This window comes from Aethalodelphis obliquidens, unplaced genomic scaffold (assembly GCF_003676395.1).
Source record: "Aethalodelphis obliquidens isolate GAN/ISIS:26980383/991018 unplaced genomic scaffold, ASM367639v1 scaffold26, whole genome shotgun sequence".
Lineage (NCBI taxonomy): Eukaryota > Metazoa > Chordata > Mammalia > Artiodactyla > Delphinidae > Aethalodelphis > Aethalodelphis obliquidens.
In genome coordinates, this window is record NW_020837970.1 from 10,942,056 (window position 1) to 10,957,616 (window position 15,561).

Genomic DNA, 15,561 nt, shown 5'->3' on the forward strand with positions numbered 1-15,561 from the left:
TGAGTAGGAGGTGTGCCCGGGCCCCAGGAACCCTCTAACCAGAGTTCAGGGCACCAGCGTTGAGTGCCACTGTCGCCATGGTTGTTCTCCTTTTACATTTCTCAGAGTTGCTCCTTATGCCTGTGGTCTCAGAGTACAACTAAGGTATGTAAATAACAGATCCCTTATGTTTGCCAAGTTCTTCAAAGTTGACAAACCTCCCTTACAAAATGGGTCTCAACGAGGCACTCATGATATGTAACATTGATGTTACTATCACCATTGCACAGATGAGAAAATCGAGGCCCAGAAAGGATGAATGACAAGGCCAAGATTCAACAGCTGAAAAGTACCAGGAATTAGCCCAGGCCTTTTGGTGAAGCAGTGAAATATACGAAGGACTGCTAAGAACTAGAAAAGGGAATTGAGGGAATTCAATTCACAGGACCGCCTCCTCTCCATTCAAAATGAGCAGGGGAATGGCCCAGATGGCTTGTTTTGTTTTGTTTTGGGCCGCACCATGCGGCATGTGGAACTTCCCCGACCAGGAATTGAACCCATGCCCCCTGCGCTGAAGCCGGAACCTTAACCACTGGACCACCAAGGAAGTCCCCAAATGCCTTTTCAAACCCTGTCCAGCCTCTGGGATTAAACTCAGAGAGACAGGAAGGCACCAGAGAGTGAGTTGGCAAACTCAGTGTAGTTGGGCTTGGAAGATGTCCTCAGACCAGCATCCTTAGGAAAATTCCAAGGGGAGGTGGTGACTGGGGATGTGAGCTGCAAGGCAGGGGGGATTTTCTACCCCTTCTCTTTAAAATGGGAATAATAATACAACAGAGGCATTCTCACTGAGCGGCATGATGACCTCTGATTAAGGTAAAAAAACACAGAGCAAAGCCAGCATTAAGTCATGAGGGGAAAGGCACACTTGGGGATCGTCACCACAGCCTCCAAGTCCTGTCCACTGTGGCATCTCATGACCATTAGGGTTGATTTTTTTCACCTCACTTTCTCCCTGTATTATTTTAATATTTGATAGATGACAACCATAGATAACTCATATGGAAGTGAGAAAGCATAATAATAAAATGAACTCCCGTGAGCCCCTCAGGAACTTAGTGTTGTCCAGAACGCTGCCAACAGCCTGGTGCCCACGCTTGTCCTCTTCCCCATCTCAGCCGCCAGAGGTAAGTGTCACCCTGAATTTTGAGCGTAATTATTGCCTTGCTTTGAAAACACTCTTTTGTCACATTGACATGTATTTCCAAACAAAGGACAGTATAGTTTTTGAGCTTTATAAAAACAGTATCATGCTCTCTCTAGTTCTCTGGGATGCTTTGTTCACGCAACATTGTCTCTCCAGGAAAAGTAGAGAAGAATGTGGATTTCGGGGTGGGCAAAACTGGGCTGGAATCCAGATTCTAAATGCTCCAGCTGTGTGATTGCATGCAAAATTTTTTAAATTAATTAATTTTATTTTTGGCTGCGTTGGGTCTTTGTTGCTGTGTGTGGGCTTTCTCTAGTTGCGGCGAGTGGGGGCTACTCTTCGTTGCAGTGCGCGGGCTTCTCATTGCGGTGGCTTCTCTTGTTGCGGAGCACAGGCTCTAGGCACATTGGCTTCAGTAGTTGTGGTTCGCGGGCTCAGTATTTGCGGCTCACGGGCTCTAGAGTGCAGGCTCAGTAGCTATGGTGCACGGGCTTAGTTGCTCTGCGGAATGTGGGATCTTCCCGGACCAGGGCTCGAACCTGTGTCCCCTGCATTGGCAGGTGGATTCTTAACCACTGCGCCACCAGGGAAGTCCCTGCATGCAAATTTCTTAACTCCATTGAGTCTCAGCTTCTTCATCTATGGAAATGGGGCTCTCCTTTCCCCTACAAGTTCACAAAGAGGATTAAATAAAGCGTATATAAATGTTCCTATTACAGAACAGGTTTTTAAAAATTATTGAGAGCTTATTTTTTTTTTCTTTCATTTTTTTCTAGCTCGAGGGGGTAGGATCACTGATCCACAGGGGGGGAAATACTTACAAAATTATTCCTCCCTAGATAATATAACCAACTATTTTTTCGATTACGAACTGGGAACACAAATTTTATTCAATGAGTAAAGACATTACTAAAATATATACTTCAGCTATATATTATGACTTGCTAATGGATAGAGGGGGAGAGAAAAAGGGAACTAGTGGGAGAAAGGGAAAAATAGAAACTATTAATGAGAGGTCAGCAACTGTGTTTCTGCTTTTTGAAATGTGAATTAACCATTGTTTACAGCTCTTCGATGGCTCCAATCCCTAAGCCTATTAAGGTCTGCTTAGAGTGGGATTCTCTCAGCAGCCCACCAAGGAACAATTATTCTTTGGGGTGCAGCAACGGTGAACAGAACAATGTCAGGATGACATCAAGTTGTGAACCAGCTGGAAAGTTCGATAAGCCTGTGCCAGATGAAATTCCTTGTGATATCCCAGTCCTCAATTAAGCTCTTTTCACACATACCTACTTTCCGTTCATAGAGATTTTGTGGTTCACCTCTTATGGTATGGCCTTCTTCGCCTGCTTCCAAAATAAGGTTTTCGGCAAATAAATAGGCTAGTGGAAAAGGCAAATGAAATCCAAGATCTGGAGTCAGGAAAACCAGTGAGATTGACATTAAAATGCAGAGCACTGAAATATTTATATGTGCCTTTGTGAAATATTAATGCAGCATCCTGCAAACATACAGGCAAACACTCGGGGGCAGGGCACCTTCAGACTCTTTGAAGACTGCCTTTTAACTGAGCTCATCACTGGAAATGTTCCATTCGCCTCAGGGCACACTGTGGTCTCCTGAAGTGTCAGCTGGTCAACACAGCCTTCTTCAGAACTAACCCAGAACACCTAGTTCCCCTGGGCCAGCTGTTCCACCCTTCCTCACACCTGGAGGGCACCAGCCCTCTGCCAGCCGAGAGGCCACAGGGACTGGGGCCCTGTATGGGATTGGCACAGATGCTTGGCTTCGGGCTGCTAGGTGTCAAAGTCATCCTCAAACGATGCACATCTTCAAAGGCTCCTCTCTGCCCACTGCCTGGCCCTGTGCTTCCTGAGGGATTTGGGAACCCCAGCGGGTGCCTTCAAACCCCAGAGAGCTGCGCTGAGGGGGACCCAGCCAACAGGGCTTTATGTAATCTGGATGAGAAGGAGCGGGGAGGAGCAGCCTGTAAGTAGGATGGAGTCCTGGATTCCCAGGACTTTACAGAATGTAGACCCCTGTAGGGGAAGTTATCAAGTCTGTCCTGTTCATTGTTCTAACCCTGGCATCTGGAACAGTCCTAGGCATGCAGTGGGAGCCCAATAAATATCGGTTCACTGACCGACTTGCAGCCCATGGAGGTTGGCTGCCGAGCTATCCCCACTCAGGGCCAGTGCCCTTCGCAAAGATGGAAAGAAGCAAGTGTGACCATGTCTCCCGTTTCCAGACATGAATGACAGGGCAGGCAACAGTAAAGGACAGATGAGAGCATGTTTAAAATGACGCAAAGCAAAGTGTCCATCCATTTCCTGAAAGGTCTCCCACAGTTATCAAGCTGAAGAAATGAACACAGTACTAGGAGTCAGGAAGTCTGGGCTTTCGTCAGACATGTTCACGAATCTGCTGTGTGAAGCACAACTAGTCACTTCCTCTCTCTTGGCTTCAGTTTCCTCTTCAGTACAGTGCAGTGGTTGGGCCAGACAAGTTCCAAAAGGCTTACCCTTTGGTCATGATTGCAAACTCAAGACTGGGTTTGTCAAAGCCATTCACTGCCCTCTTTCCTAGCAGGAGGGCAGCCGCCTACTCGCTACCACGTTTTACTTCCTAGGAGGGCCCAGGAGCCCTTGTTCTAGAACATTCCCTGCTGATCTATGTGACCAGCCACAGCCATGACCCAGGGGCCCTGAACACAGTTAGCAGTTCTCAGCCTCGGCTATCCTCCAGAGGCTGGAGGGAGGCACAGAGCTGGATCCTCCTGAGAACTGGGACGTCCAAGGCAACGGCAGAGCTTTCTTCAACAAGCTTGCAGGCTGCTCCATTTCTGGCTGGAAGCTTTTCTGAAACTGGACTGCCTTTCTGTTTCTGTGGGGCCATTTTGCCCTAGATCATTCACTGGATGAGGGCCGCTGGGCCCACTCTCTCACACAACGTGCTTAAAACTTGCTGCTGACAAAGGGAAAGGATGCCTCCCCTTCTCCCCATGCCCTTTCCTTTCCACCCTTATTTTCTTCCCCTCTTTCCTTCCTGGCACACTTTCCCTCACTCACCTTCCACAACTTCTCTCCCTTTTTCCCACCTCTTCCCATGTACTTTCTCAGCCTTGGTGCCTCACCCTGACCCTCTTTACTTCCGGCTTCCAAGGGTCTTCTCTTGGGTTTCTGCTCAGCACCACCATTCCTTTGGCCTGGAAAGCAGGGCTCAGATTTCTATGTTGTCAAAGTTCTCTTGCCATCTTCACTCAAGGGTCCAGGTAATCCATCTTTTTCTTCCTCTCCTTTCTCCCTGTAGGTCCCTCTTTGACCTTCTCCAACCACATCTTCATAAAGCCCCCTGCCCCTATCTTGGCCATCGTTGGCAGGTGTATTAGTTCTCTGGAGCGGCCTCAACACAGAAGCACAGTCTGGGTGGCTTAAACAACAGAAATTTATTTTCTCATGGTTCTGGAGGCCAGAGGTCTGAGATTGAGTCTTGGCAGGGTTGGCTTCTTCTGAGGCCTCTCTCTTTAGCTTGTAGATGGTCGCTTTCTCACTGTCTCTGCATATGGTCCTGTGCGTCCTGATCTCTCTTCTTATAAGGACACCAGTCCTATTGGATTAGGGTCTACCTCAGTGACCTCATTTTACCTTAATTACCTCTTTGAAGACCTGTCTCCAAATACTCAGTGGTACCAGGGGTTGGGAGACACAACTCAGTCCACACCAGCAGGGGTGACTGTCGTCGTAGCGGAGGGAGCACAGGCATTATATGCTGGTACCTGGGCTGGTTTTCTTGGGCTGTACTCCTTTAGGGAAGGATGTAGAAGGTAGGCACCCTGCAGTCCAGAGCGGGTGGCTCAGTATGACCCTCGGAGGTGCTATCCACTCAGCACCCCAGGTGCTCCCCGACAGTCATAGGCACCTGAGCTAAAGAAAATCAGATTGGGAGAGTCCTAAAAGAAGCTGAGCATCAGGTAAACCAGAAGTTTAATAAAAGTGAAAAAAATTACAACACAGTGGGCTGAAAATGGGCTGCTTTAGAAGGTTTGATATGTCGGCCAGCATGACACGTGGACTCCATGTGGGTTCTGGGAGGTCACAGGATTGGTCCCTCACACCCCAAGATTCATTTCACTTCTTATCTTGTTCCCATGGGGGAGGCCTCTGTCTTCCTGGTGTCAGTTTTGACCAGGCTGGTTCTGAACTCCCTCATCCTGTGAGGAAAGCTGCCTGAATCTGACCTTCACCCATGATGATGATGGTCATTTGCATAATTTTCTTAGGTCCACATCCCCATCCCAGGTTCTGAGGTTGGCAGCAGGTGAAAGCCCATTTTGTGGAGAATTAAGAGCTTTGGGAATGCTGGAGTCTCCTGCATTCCCAGGAGGTGACAGCCACAGCTCCCAGGGTCTCCTGGCTCCCCTGCAAATGCTTCTGAATCCTGCATGCCCATCTCTCTTGCAAAGTGCTCAGGGATGCAGAATGCCTGGGTGCTGGCGACAAGCGGGGTCCAAGAGTCTGCATAGAAAGGAGCCCTGCGGGGCCCAGGCCTCCCTGGTGGCCACCTTGAGCCTGGCCAGTTAGGAGGTACTGCTCCTCCTCCGGGGGTGGAGGGCTTTCCTTTTGGCGATGTCCTCCTCTGTGTCACTCTCACAATTCCTCTGGAAGAAAGAAAAAAAGAGAGACCCAGGGCAAGAGGGTCAGAAGGTGCCAGGAATGGGGTTGTGCTAGGTAACCTGAGCTGATACACCTGGGTCATGGGCCTGTAAACCAGGGAGATGGACATTGAGGGGAAGCCTGTTGCTCTGAAATGGGGCCAGACCAACTGCCTTGAGGCCACCTTCCCAGGAGGAAGGAATACAGGCAGAGCAGAGCATCTAGGGAAAATCAGGTACCAGAAGAGGCCAAATTGTAATAATAATGAAAATTATATCCGGTGTCCTTTGTGGCTGCCACATAATCAAGACCACTTGGATAGTTGGTCTGTGGGCTGGTGGGTCTCCTGAACTCAGCCTAGAGAGAACGGGGGAGGGATAGCCACAGGGATCTCCCCAGACTCCAACGGCCACCTCCCCCCCCTTCTTTGACTGGCTTAAGCTGCGCCTTTAGCCAGCCCTGCCATGTAGTCTATCCAGGGAAATGGCTTCCGTGCTCCATTTTTATGAACGAGAAAAAGAGTAAAGTGCAGTCCGTCAGCTCCTACATGGCTAAGCCAGCGTGGAGCAGCCAACCTGGTGGTCACCGTGCCTTTTTCATTCACGACACATGCATCTAATTAAATTATTAAAACTATTAAACAAAGTCCTAATTCAGAAAGACAATGCAAGCCATAAAAAAAAAAATCTATTGTCAGATGTTCAATTTTAATGCTTCCTAAACAAAAGGACGTATCTTTTCTTTTTTTTTTAAGGAAAATGCCTTTTGGAAAACTGAATAATAGATGTCTGGAACCCATTCCTTTTTCTTTTTTTTAATTCTTTGGCCACGCCATGCAGCACGCAGGGATCTTAATTCCCTGACCAGGGATCGAACCCCGGCCCCCTGCAGCGGAAGCCCAGAGTCTTAACCACGGGACCACCAGGGAAGTCCCCTGGGACTCATTCCTTTTCCACATGTAGGGTGAGCCATCGAGCTGATATCAGGTGCGGACTGTTTGAGTAAAAAAGAGGGTTATTTTAAATGTCTGCACAAGGACAAAAATTAGGAAAGAGTTTTATATGCTTTTCAGTTACTCTCTGTTCCTCTTTCCCAATGGCCAGCACTGTACCAGGGCAACTCAGCCTGAAAGGCATACCCGCTGTCAGCCATGTGCCTACCCAGGGCCCTCTCTCCTTCCCCTGGCCTGAGCCAGCTGGCAATCCAAGGTCAAGATCAACTTTAGCCAAATACATCCTGGACCAAGCCCGGCTATAACAATAAAAATAACTCGAGCTCTGCTGAATAGAAACTTTTGAGCATGAGTCAGGGCCATACAATACAAAAGACAGCTGGAGAACAGTTTGCCTGTGATTAACAGGGATTTTCAGAGGGAGTAAGTCCAGTCCCCTTTTACAGCAGATGAGGAAGGCAGCCAGAGAAGGGACATGGCTTGGCCAAAGCCACACGGTTGTTTTGGGTCTCTGGAGCCATAAATCCTCAAGTTCCGGACAAGAGTGAGAATCAAGAAGGGCTCAGGCTGGTGGCAGGGAGCACAGGGGCTGTGCCAGGTCCTGCAATGCAGCCTAAGTGCTGTGCGCCCTGAGGCTGCCCAGGGCTGACGGCCCATTCACCTCAGGCTGCCGCCTTCCAGCCTCTCCCTGAGCAGGCAGTCACCTTCTGTCCCGACCTGTGTCATCCTAGACCCTCCTGGGGCCCTCACCACACTCGGTGAGCAGTGGGGAGGGTCTGTCAGGGAACCTCGACCAGCTGCAATACTAACACTGCATTTCGTAGCACCAGCACTGCATTTTACAGTCTACCAGAGGATTTTAAACAACAATAATAGCTGCTAATAAGAATTGAGCACTTAAAATGCCAGGCTCTGAGAATATGTCATCATTTAATCCTCATGACTACCCTGTGAGGTAGGACCTATTGTTAACCCCATTTTACAAATGATGACATTTTGGCACAGAGAGGTTAAGTAATTTCCTCAAGGTCTCACAGTAAGTGGAAGATTTGAATCCTAGCAGTCTGGATCCAGAGGCCATGCTCTTGACTACTATATTATTTTGTAAGTCTCTCATTTTAGATGTACGTAAAACTGCAACAAGCTAATCAAATATAAGATATCATCTAAATATTATTGTTTTTATTATTATTGGCAATCTAAAGCAAAACAGAAATGGGAAAAATCGGCAAATGAATGTAAAGCTTTCATTCTAAAGTAGATCCTTGGATCGTCAGGAATTGATTTTGGATTGCCCCCGGCAGTCTCATTGTCCACTGTTCCCACGGTCCCTGGCAGGCTACAGGTCCTCAGGGGAAGGCTGGGGCTGTGGAGTGGCAACAGCAGTCCCTTCGAAAGCCCACCAGGAAAGGATTCGAGGTCCTCCAGAGGCTCATGCTGCCCCCTTGGAGTGCCCCCTCCCAGCACTACCCCAGTGGTCCCCCCGAACCAGATCACTGTGCAGAGCCTGCCAGAAACAGTTCAGCCCCACCTCCTCTCCCCGCCCCCTTCCCCCCAGCTCCAGGCCACACCCAGAGTTCCACCCAATCAGAGGGCATTGCATTTACCCACCAGGTCCTCATTCTGCCTGAGCTGCACCTTCTTCATCAGGGAGCGGGTGAGGTGGTTACACAAGGAGACGATGCTGAAGGAGAGCTGAGGGAGGGGGAGGAGAGGAACCGCGAGGTGAGGATGTGCACCGAGACCCCGGAGGGAACCAGGGGCCCACCTGGCCCCCGCCCCCACCCCTAAGCCTTGACCCACCTTCCACCGCCTGCGGACATACTGCTTCTTGAAGTTCTCCAGGTTGACCAGGGACTCCCTGCGCACCAGGGCTTGCTGGTTGTCCACAGGCTGGGAGACAAAGCAGAGCATGGCGGCTGACGCTGGGCTTCGGACGGCAGCAGGGCCCCTGACCTCATGCCACCCTTAGCCTGACCCCGGGACCTCCCTGCTGGGCAGGGCACGCAGAGGAACCTCACGCTGAGGGCAACGGCTCCAGAAGTCCCAGCTGTTCCGGAGATGCCCTCGGCACCCCTGCACTATTATTACCACAGCCAGATGTGCACACTGGCTGGGCTGGAGGCTCAGCCCCTACCTCCCCGAAGGGGAAGCGCAGGAGGCAGGTCCTTCAACCATGGGTCACTCTGGGGAAGGGTCATCGTACAGCAGCCCACGATGCCCACTGTGCACTGGGCCAGTTCTGGGCCTAGCAAAATGGATGCCTCGTTAGCAGACGGGCATTAGTACTCCACTCAAAAATAAATGCAAGGAAATAGGGGCTTTGATGGGGGTCGAGAGGAGATGGGATGTGTAGTTGCCTTTCACTGCTTGGCAGTCAAGGCTTAGCTTAAACCCTGACTTCTCCAAGAAACCTGGCATGGCTTCTCTGAACCTCAGTTTTCTCATCTGTAATATGGGGATAATAAATAACATTGTGTCACAGGGTTGTTTAGGATTAAGTAAATGGGGATGTAAAGTGCTTAGCTTAGAGTTGCTCAATAAATAGTAATATATTATTGATAGCCTTCCTGTCTTCTCCATTTCCTCTTTTTATAAATTATTTTATTTTTATAATAGCTTTATTGCGATGTAATTGATATACAAAAAAAACTGGACATATTTAATGGACTCCAATGTGAGGAGTCCATTCCCTCATGAATTCCTGCCTCTTCGTAAAACAAGGTTTTCCTAGATTGAGAAATCAAGAGATGGGTTTTAGGGGTTCTGTGAACCTCCTGAAATGCTCTGCAAACTTTAGTGCATAAACTTGTACGTAAATGTTCATAGCAGCATTATTCATAATAGACAAAAAGTGGAGAGGACCTAAATGTGCATCAGCTGATGAATGGACAAACAAAATGTGGCATATCCATACCATGGAAGAACCGAATGGAAAATCCATTCATGGAAAGAATGAAGTACTAACACATAGTACAACATGGATAAACCTGGAAAACAGCATCATAAGTGAAAGATGCCAGACACAAGAGGCCACGTAGTGTATGATTCTAATTACATGAAATGTCCAGAATAGGCAAATCCACAGAGACAGGAAGTAGATTAGCAGTTGCCAGGGCTGGAAAGAGGGGAGAATGCGGAATGACTATCTATGAAAGGGTGTGAAGTTTCTTTCTGGGGTGATGAAAATGTCCTGGAATTAGATAGTAATGATGGTTGTATAACCTTGTGAATATACTAAAAAGCACTGCATTGTACAGTTTCAAACGGTGAATTTTATAGTATGTGAATTATAGCTCAATTAAAAAAAATACCTTAGTGTATAGGTACAGACATACATTTCCTCTGAGAAGAGTCAATAGCTTCCAATGATTCTTAAAGGACTCCGTGACTCAAGGAAACGAACTGCCCGGGGCGATCCATAAGGTCCCATCCAGCTCTATTCTTCTCTCTGCTCTGACAGCCTCCTCACAGCAGTGCCTCCTCGGGCACCTCAGTGACCGCTGAGTGAGGTCACTCATTGATTCCTGATGCTGGTCTTGTCTCCTAACCACACCGCAAGCACACCTCCATGCCTGTTTATTTTTCATCATGGCGCCAGGTGCCAGTGGAAGCCAGTGCATATGGCCGGCCCACACTGCTCTGGACCTGACATCTTCTGGCAGGAGGCCCCTTCCCTGTTTACCCAATCTCCCTCCTCCAGGACGGCCTCTGTGTGTTTCAAAGCCCAATTCAGACATGACCTCTTCCAAGATAACTTCCAAGAAACACTCTCTCTCTCCCAACATGACCAAAACATGTGTGCTCCTTGATTATACTTAACCCCTCTCTCGGTCAGCTCTGCCGTGGAGTCATCCCACTAGTGGACAACAACAGGAAGAACTTTCTTCATGTTTTTGTCAATGTTTCCTCACTACCCACTCCTGATGCAGAGCATAAGACAGTGGGTGCTGAAGAGCTGTACGGATAAACTGTTTCCCTGAGCTGCTGCAGAATCAAACCAGAACGAAGTCCCAGGACCTGCTCATCCCCACCGGCGAGAGGCCCAGGCACCTGCATCAGCCCAGCCGTGAGACCACGGGAGGCTGTCATGACACCATGACTCCCCACAGCTCTGCCTGGGAATCAGCGAGGTGAGAGGCAGAGTCCTGGGGAGGTCAGGGAGCAGGGAGGAGAGTGCACGCAACCTTGACATGGAGGGGAGACGAGAGAGCCAGGGGCTATTCACTCCCCCAAAATGGGACATGGTGGTTTGGGCCAAAGAGTGCAGGAGGGGAGAGAGGAGGAAAAGGAGGAAGGTAGAGAGGAGAGAGAAGAGAAAAGGATGGGGGCTCTGAGGGGCCCATCAGGCCATGTCTTGCTCTCCCAGCCCTTTCCTTAACCGCCTCTCACCTCCTGCGCAAGCCCAGCCCTGGCTTTAGGTCCCACCTGGAAGAGAGATGCAAAAGAGGACACAGGGCAACTGATCTGTGCTGAGCCTGCCTTTTCCTGGCATCAAAACCTTCCAGCAGGGCTTCCCTGGTGGCGCGGTGGTTGCGAGTCCGCCTGCCGATGCAGGGGACACGGGTTCGTGCCCCGGTCTGGGAGGATCCCGCATGCCGCGGAGTGGCTGGGCCCGTGAGCCATGGCCGCTGGGCCTGTGCGTCCGGAGCCTGTGCTCCGAAACGGGAGAGGCCACAAGAGTGAGAGGCCCGCGTACCGCAAAAAAAAAACAAAAACAAAAAAAAACCTTCCAGCAGCTTCTGGGCACTCTCAATAGAACCCAACAGGCTCACCAAGAACCCCAAGCCCTGTATCATCTGGGTCCCTCTGTAACCTGACTTTCTCCCCATCTCCTTCCTGTCCCTGTGGCTTTCATGGCATGGGTCTGCTTGCTGGTCCAGGAACCCAAGGTCTCCGGGTCTTACTGTATTTACTTTGTCATCTTGTTCTAGTCTTTGCTCGAATGTCACCTCCTCAGGAGGCCTTCCTTGACCACCCTGTATAAAATAGCACCCAGCTGCCCCATGCAACTCACAGTGCCTCTGCCCCAGTTCTTCACAGCACCTGTCACTACCTGACATTTTATTCCATATTTATTCATTTGTTGTTAATTCCACCTCCCCATACCTCTCAGCAACTAGTCTCTCCTTCCCAAGGTGACTGGCATCCTGCCTTCCCAGCCCACAGAACATTTCTACCTCTAACTTCACAAATGTCTGCAATTCACCTTCAAGTCGAACCCTTGCAAGGGACACTCTTGCACTTCACTTGGACAGTTTGATGAGCTGGAATTAGTAGACTCTGGGAGTGAAGGGACCTCTTTTTGTCTACTTACTGATTGACACCCTTGTGAGGCGAGAGATGGCTAAACCCCACGTATGGAAGGCTGACAGGCAGGCTCGGGGAGTCCTGTTAGTGAGAATCCCACCTTCCAACTGGTCCAGCAGTGCCAGCCACTGAGCAGAGATGCCCAACTAAAATATCACATCGGACCATTCCCAGAGGCCATTCATGGGAGGTGATGCAGTTACTTCTAGGGCCCTGTCTATATGCTACACAAAACAGCATGAACTCTGAGGAAGAGGCTATAAACCTGTCAGGCTGGCCTTTCCCAATCAATGGGTCTTGTTGGTTGCTAAGAGGCTCACCAAGCGCTGACACTGTGGTCATCTAGGCATGAAGGCAGAGAGACATAAATTCTGCAGTGAGATCAGTTCCCAGAAGGAAATGTGGCACCAACACTTTGGATTAAATTCAGGGTGTGAGAGGCAACAGAGCTTGTTCCGCCTTCTCCTGACCCTCCCCTTTCTGCAGACAAACAGTGCCCACCTTCCAGCCTTGTGGTCCTTCAGTGATACCAGAGAGTGTGGGCGATTTTGACCAGGCTCCTAGGAGCATGTTTGGTGTCTCAGAAAAATGTTGCGAAGGGAGAAAAGAAGACAGAACGCTGTGGCTCAAGTCAGGTTTTGTTCATGCAGATGCAAGTGTCTCTGAAAAAGTCCATTGGGGAGAGCTAGGCAGCACCGACATCCACAGAGCAGGGAGATGAAGCAGCAGCCCTCCTCCCAGGCATAAAGACAGACGCTGGCTTTCCAGAAGAGGCACTCCAAAGACTTTCTCTAAATACCAGGCCTCCATAAAAAGAAACGAAATTGAGTTATTTGTAGTGAGGTGGATGGACCTAGAGTCTGTCATACAGAGTGAAGTAAGTCAGAAAGAGAAAAACAAATACCGTATGCTAATGCATATATATGGAATCTAAAAAAAAATGGTACTGATGAACCTAGTTGCAGGGCAGGAATAAAGAGGTAGACACAGAGAATGGACTTGAGGACATGGGGTGGGAGGGCGAAGCTGGGGCGAAGTGAGAGTAGCATCGACATATAGACGTTACCGAATGTAAAATAGTTGGCTGCTGGGAAGCAGCGGCACAGCACAGGGAGATGGGCTCGGTGCTATGCGATGACCCAGAGGGGTGGGATAGGGAGGGTGGGAGGGAGACGCAAGAGGGAGAGGGTATGGGGACATGTGTATGCATATGGCTGATTCACTTTGTTGTGCAACACAAACTAACACAGTATTGTGAAGCAACTATACTCCAATAAAGATCTATTAAAAAAATAAAATAACATCATAAATAAATAAACATCAGGCCTCCTCTACAAACTGCCAACAGTTTGCAACTTTTCGAACCTCCATCTGAGTCACTACTCCAGCCCCATCCTCCACTGAAAGCCATGGACACATGAGCACCCACTTTCCTCTCGTGCCCAGGACTGTCTCTCTGAGCCTCGCTCCTTCATCTCCCTTAGTGGCATCTCTCTGTACGTGGCATCTCCGCCTCTTCCTTTTGCTGGCTGGAGCCTGGGCCCTGCTGGCCTTACCTCCCTGTTTAACCAGGAAAGGAGCACGTGAGGCTTATAGGGGCCTGAGTCTCTACCTCCTTATGCCTGGGTGGGGAGAGCTGCAGAGAGGCTGTGTTCCGGCAGGTTGTCCCTACACTGAACAAGCCAATGCAAAGAGGTAAGAATGTCCCTTTCCTTGCCTAACCCAGCCTTACTTTTCTGAGTTAGGTTTCAGCATAGAGACACTCTCACTTTTAATCTTCTCCCCGGGACCTTCAGTTTTCTGAGCAAGTTTTCATCCCCAGAAAAGCTTCAAAAGCTCTCCCTCCTGTACTGAAGAGACTTGAGAGACATAACATCCAACTGCCATGTGCGGTCTGCGTTTGGATCCTGATTTGAACAAACCGCGTATAACAGGACACCCTTAAGAAGAGTAGGGGTGGCTTCCCTGGTGGTGCAGTGGTTGAGAGTCCGCCTGCCGATACAGGAAAAAAAGAAAAGAAAAGAAAAGCAGGGGCATGTGACTGCAGAATGTGTATCCAGATGATAATAAGTAATGATTCTTGATTCTGTCAGGTGTGATAATGGCGCAGGGGTCATAGGAAAAAGAAACTCCCTATCAGAGATTCCTGCTGAAGAATTTATGAGGTAAGTCAGTCTGAAGTTTGCTTTAAATTACTTCAAAGCTGGGTAACGGGTACGTGGAATTCACTCTGCCATTCTCAATACTTTGGTGCAAGTTTTGAAAATCCCCCATAACAAAAAGTTAAAAACAGAAAGTCTCCCTCTTTTAAATCTCTGTAACCTCCTTCCCTTTAATCTCCATTTGACAGCTCCAGGTTCCTGACACCAAGCTGGGCTCATCCCCATATCCCTCCAAATTCTGCCTGGTACCTTCCCCACAAGGCTACAGCTTGGAGGGGAGTGTTGGGGGCAAGACCCCCCCCGAGAATGTTTCTGCCCTCTGCCACCCCTCTTACCCTTCCTCAGTTAGAGTTCGTCTCCCTCCTGCTTTCTGGAATATTAGGTACCCCTGTTTTCTCACTCACCATGGCCTTCCTCACCTCCCAGTTGGTTGGGGCCCCATCTGTCCCAGACAGTGAGTCTTCTATTCAGGGGTTGTCTTGTCCTTATCTGTCACCTCCCTCCAGAGCCAGAGCACAGTCAGTGTTTGTTCAATGAACTGGCCTCTTCTGCTCCTCAAATATGCCCACTGCTGGGTCTCCTCTCCAGGGGCAAAGAATCTTCTCCACAGGCCAAGAGTTTCACAGACAAAGCAGAAAAGGCCATTCAGTTCCACAGACATGTACAGAGGCTGCCAGTGCGGGTGGGAGCTGAGCACCCAGCCACTTCCCACAAGGGCCCACAGCCCTGCCTGATGGAGTGAGGTGGGGAGTCGCCGCCTTCAAGATCACCTGGAGAGGTGGGTGGCTGGTACAGGGAAGGGGTTCGCAGAGGAGACTCTGGCTTCTCCTACCATTATTCCTCTGTTCCATCCCTTCACTGCCAGCACCCTGCATCTGCAGAATCACCGGTTACCACGTTATCACGCCATCTCCACCCTTCCCCACGCAAAAGGGTAATCGTGTGCGGCATGCCTCTGCCTCAGAGCAGGGACAGACTGCTGCCTTCCCCAGGCACCGACTCTCCAGCCTCCTTGGGAATCGCTATTCAGGAAGATGTCACACGCTCACCCTGCGCTCCCCAGGATGGCATTTGCCCAGAGCACAGAGGCTGACCTTTCATTCACAGCCTGGTGAATGAAAGGATCCTCTGTGACGGTAGATGGGCCGGCCCACAGAGCGGCGTCCCCCAGGTCTTCATCCGTCTAGGTACCAACGAAACACCCCATCCCGCCACCATCGGCCCTGCCCTGCCCTGTCCTTCATGTCTCTGTTAAAATGCCAGCTGTGGGCGTGTGGGGAGGAATCTAGCAGGTCCTCT

At 49.7% G+C, this 15,561-nt stretch overlaps 1 protein-coding gene across 2 annotated transcripts in view; it reads right to left on the reverse strand.

The window, feature by feature from the left end:
* Nucleotides 1-5,146: 5,146 nt before the first annotated feature.
* Nucleotides 5,147-15,561, reverse strand: part of DAPK2 (death associated protein kinase 2) — a 136,289-nt gene continuing 125,874 nt past the window's right edge. The window contains exons 10-12 of one of the 2 annotated variants that reach the window (XM_027123258.1): nt 8,594-8,683; nt 8,402-8,485; nt 5,147-5,843 (exon numbers count right to left, since the gene is read on the reverse strand). In XM_027123258.1, coding sequence (XP_026979059.1) covers nt 5,763-5,843; nt 8,402-8,485; nt 8,594-8,683 — 255 coding nt within the window. In that variant the 3' untranslated portion in view covers nt 5,147-5,762. The remainder of the gene's footprint in view (nt 5,844-8,401; nt 8,486-8,593; nt 8,684-15,561) is intronic. The other variant, XM_027123260.1, reaches the window with a different exon arrangement.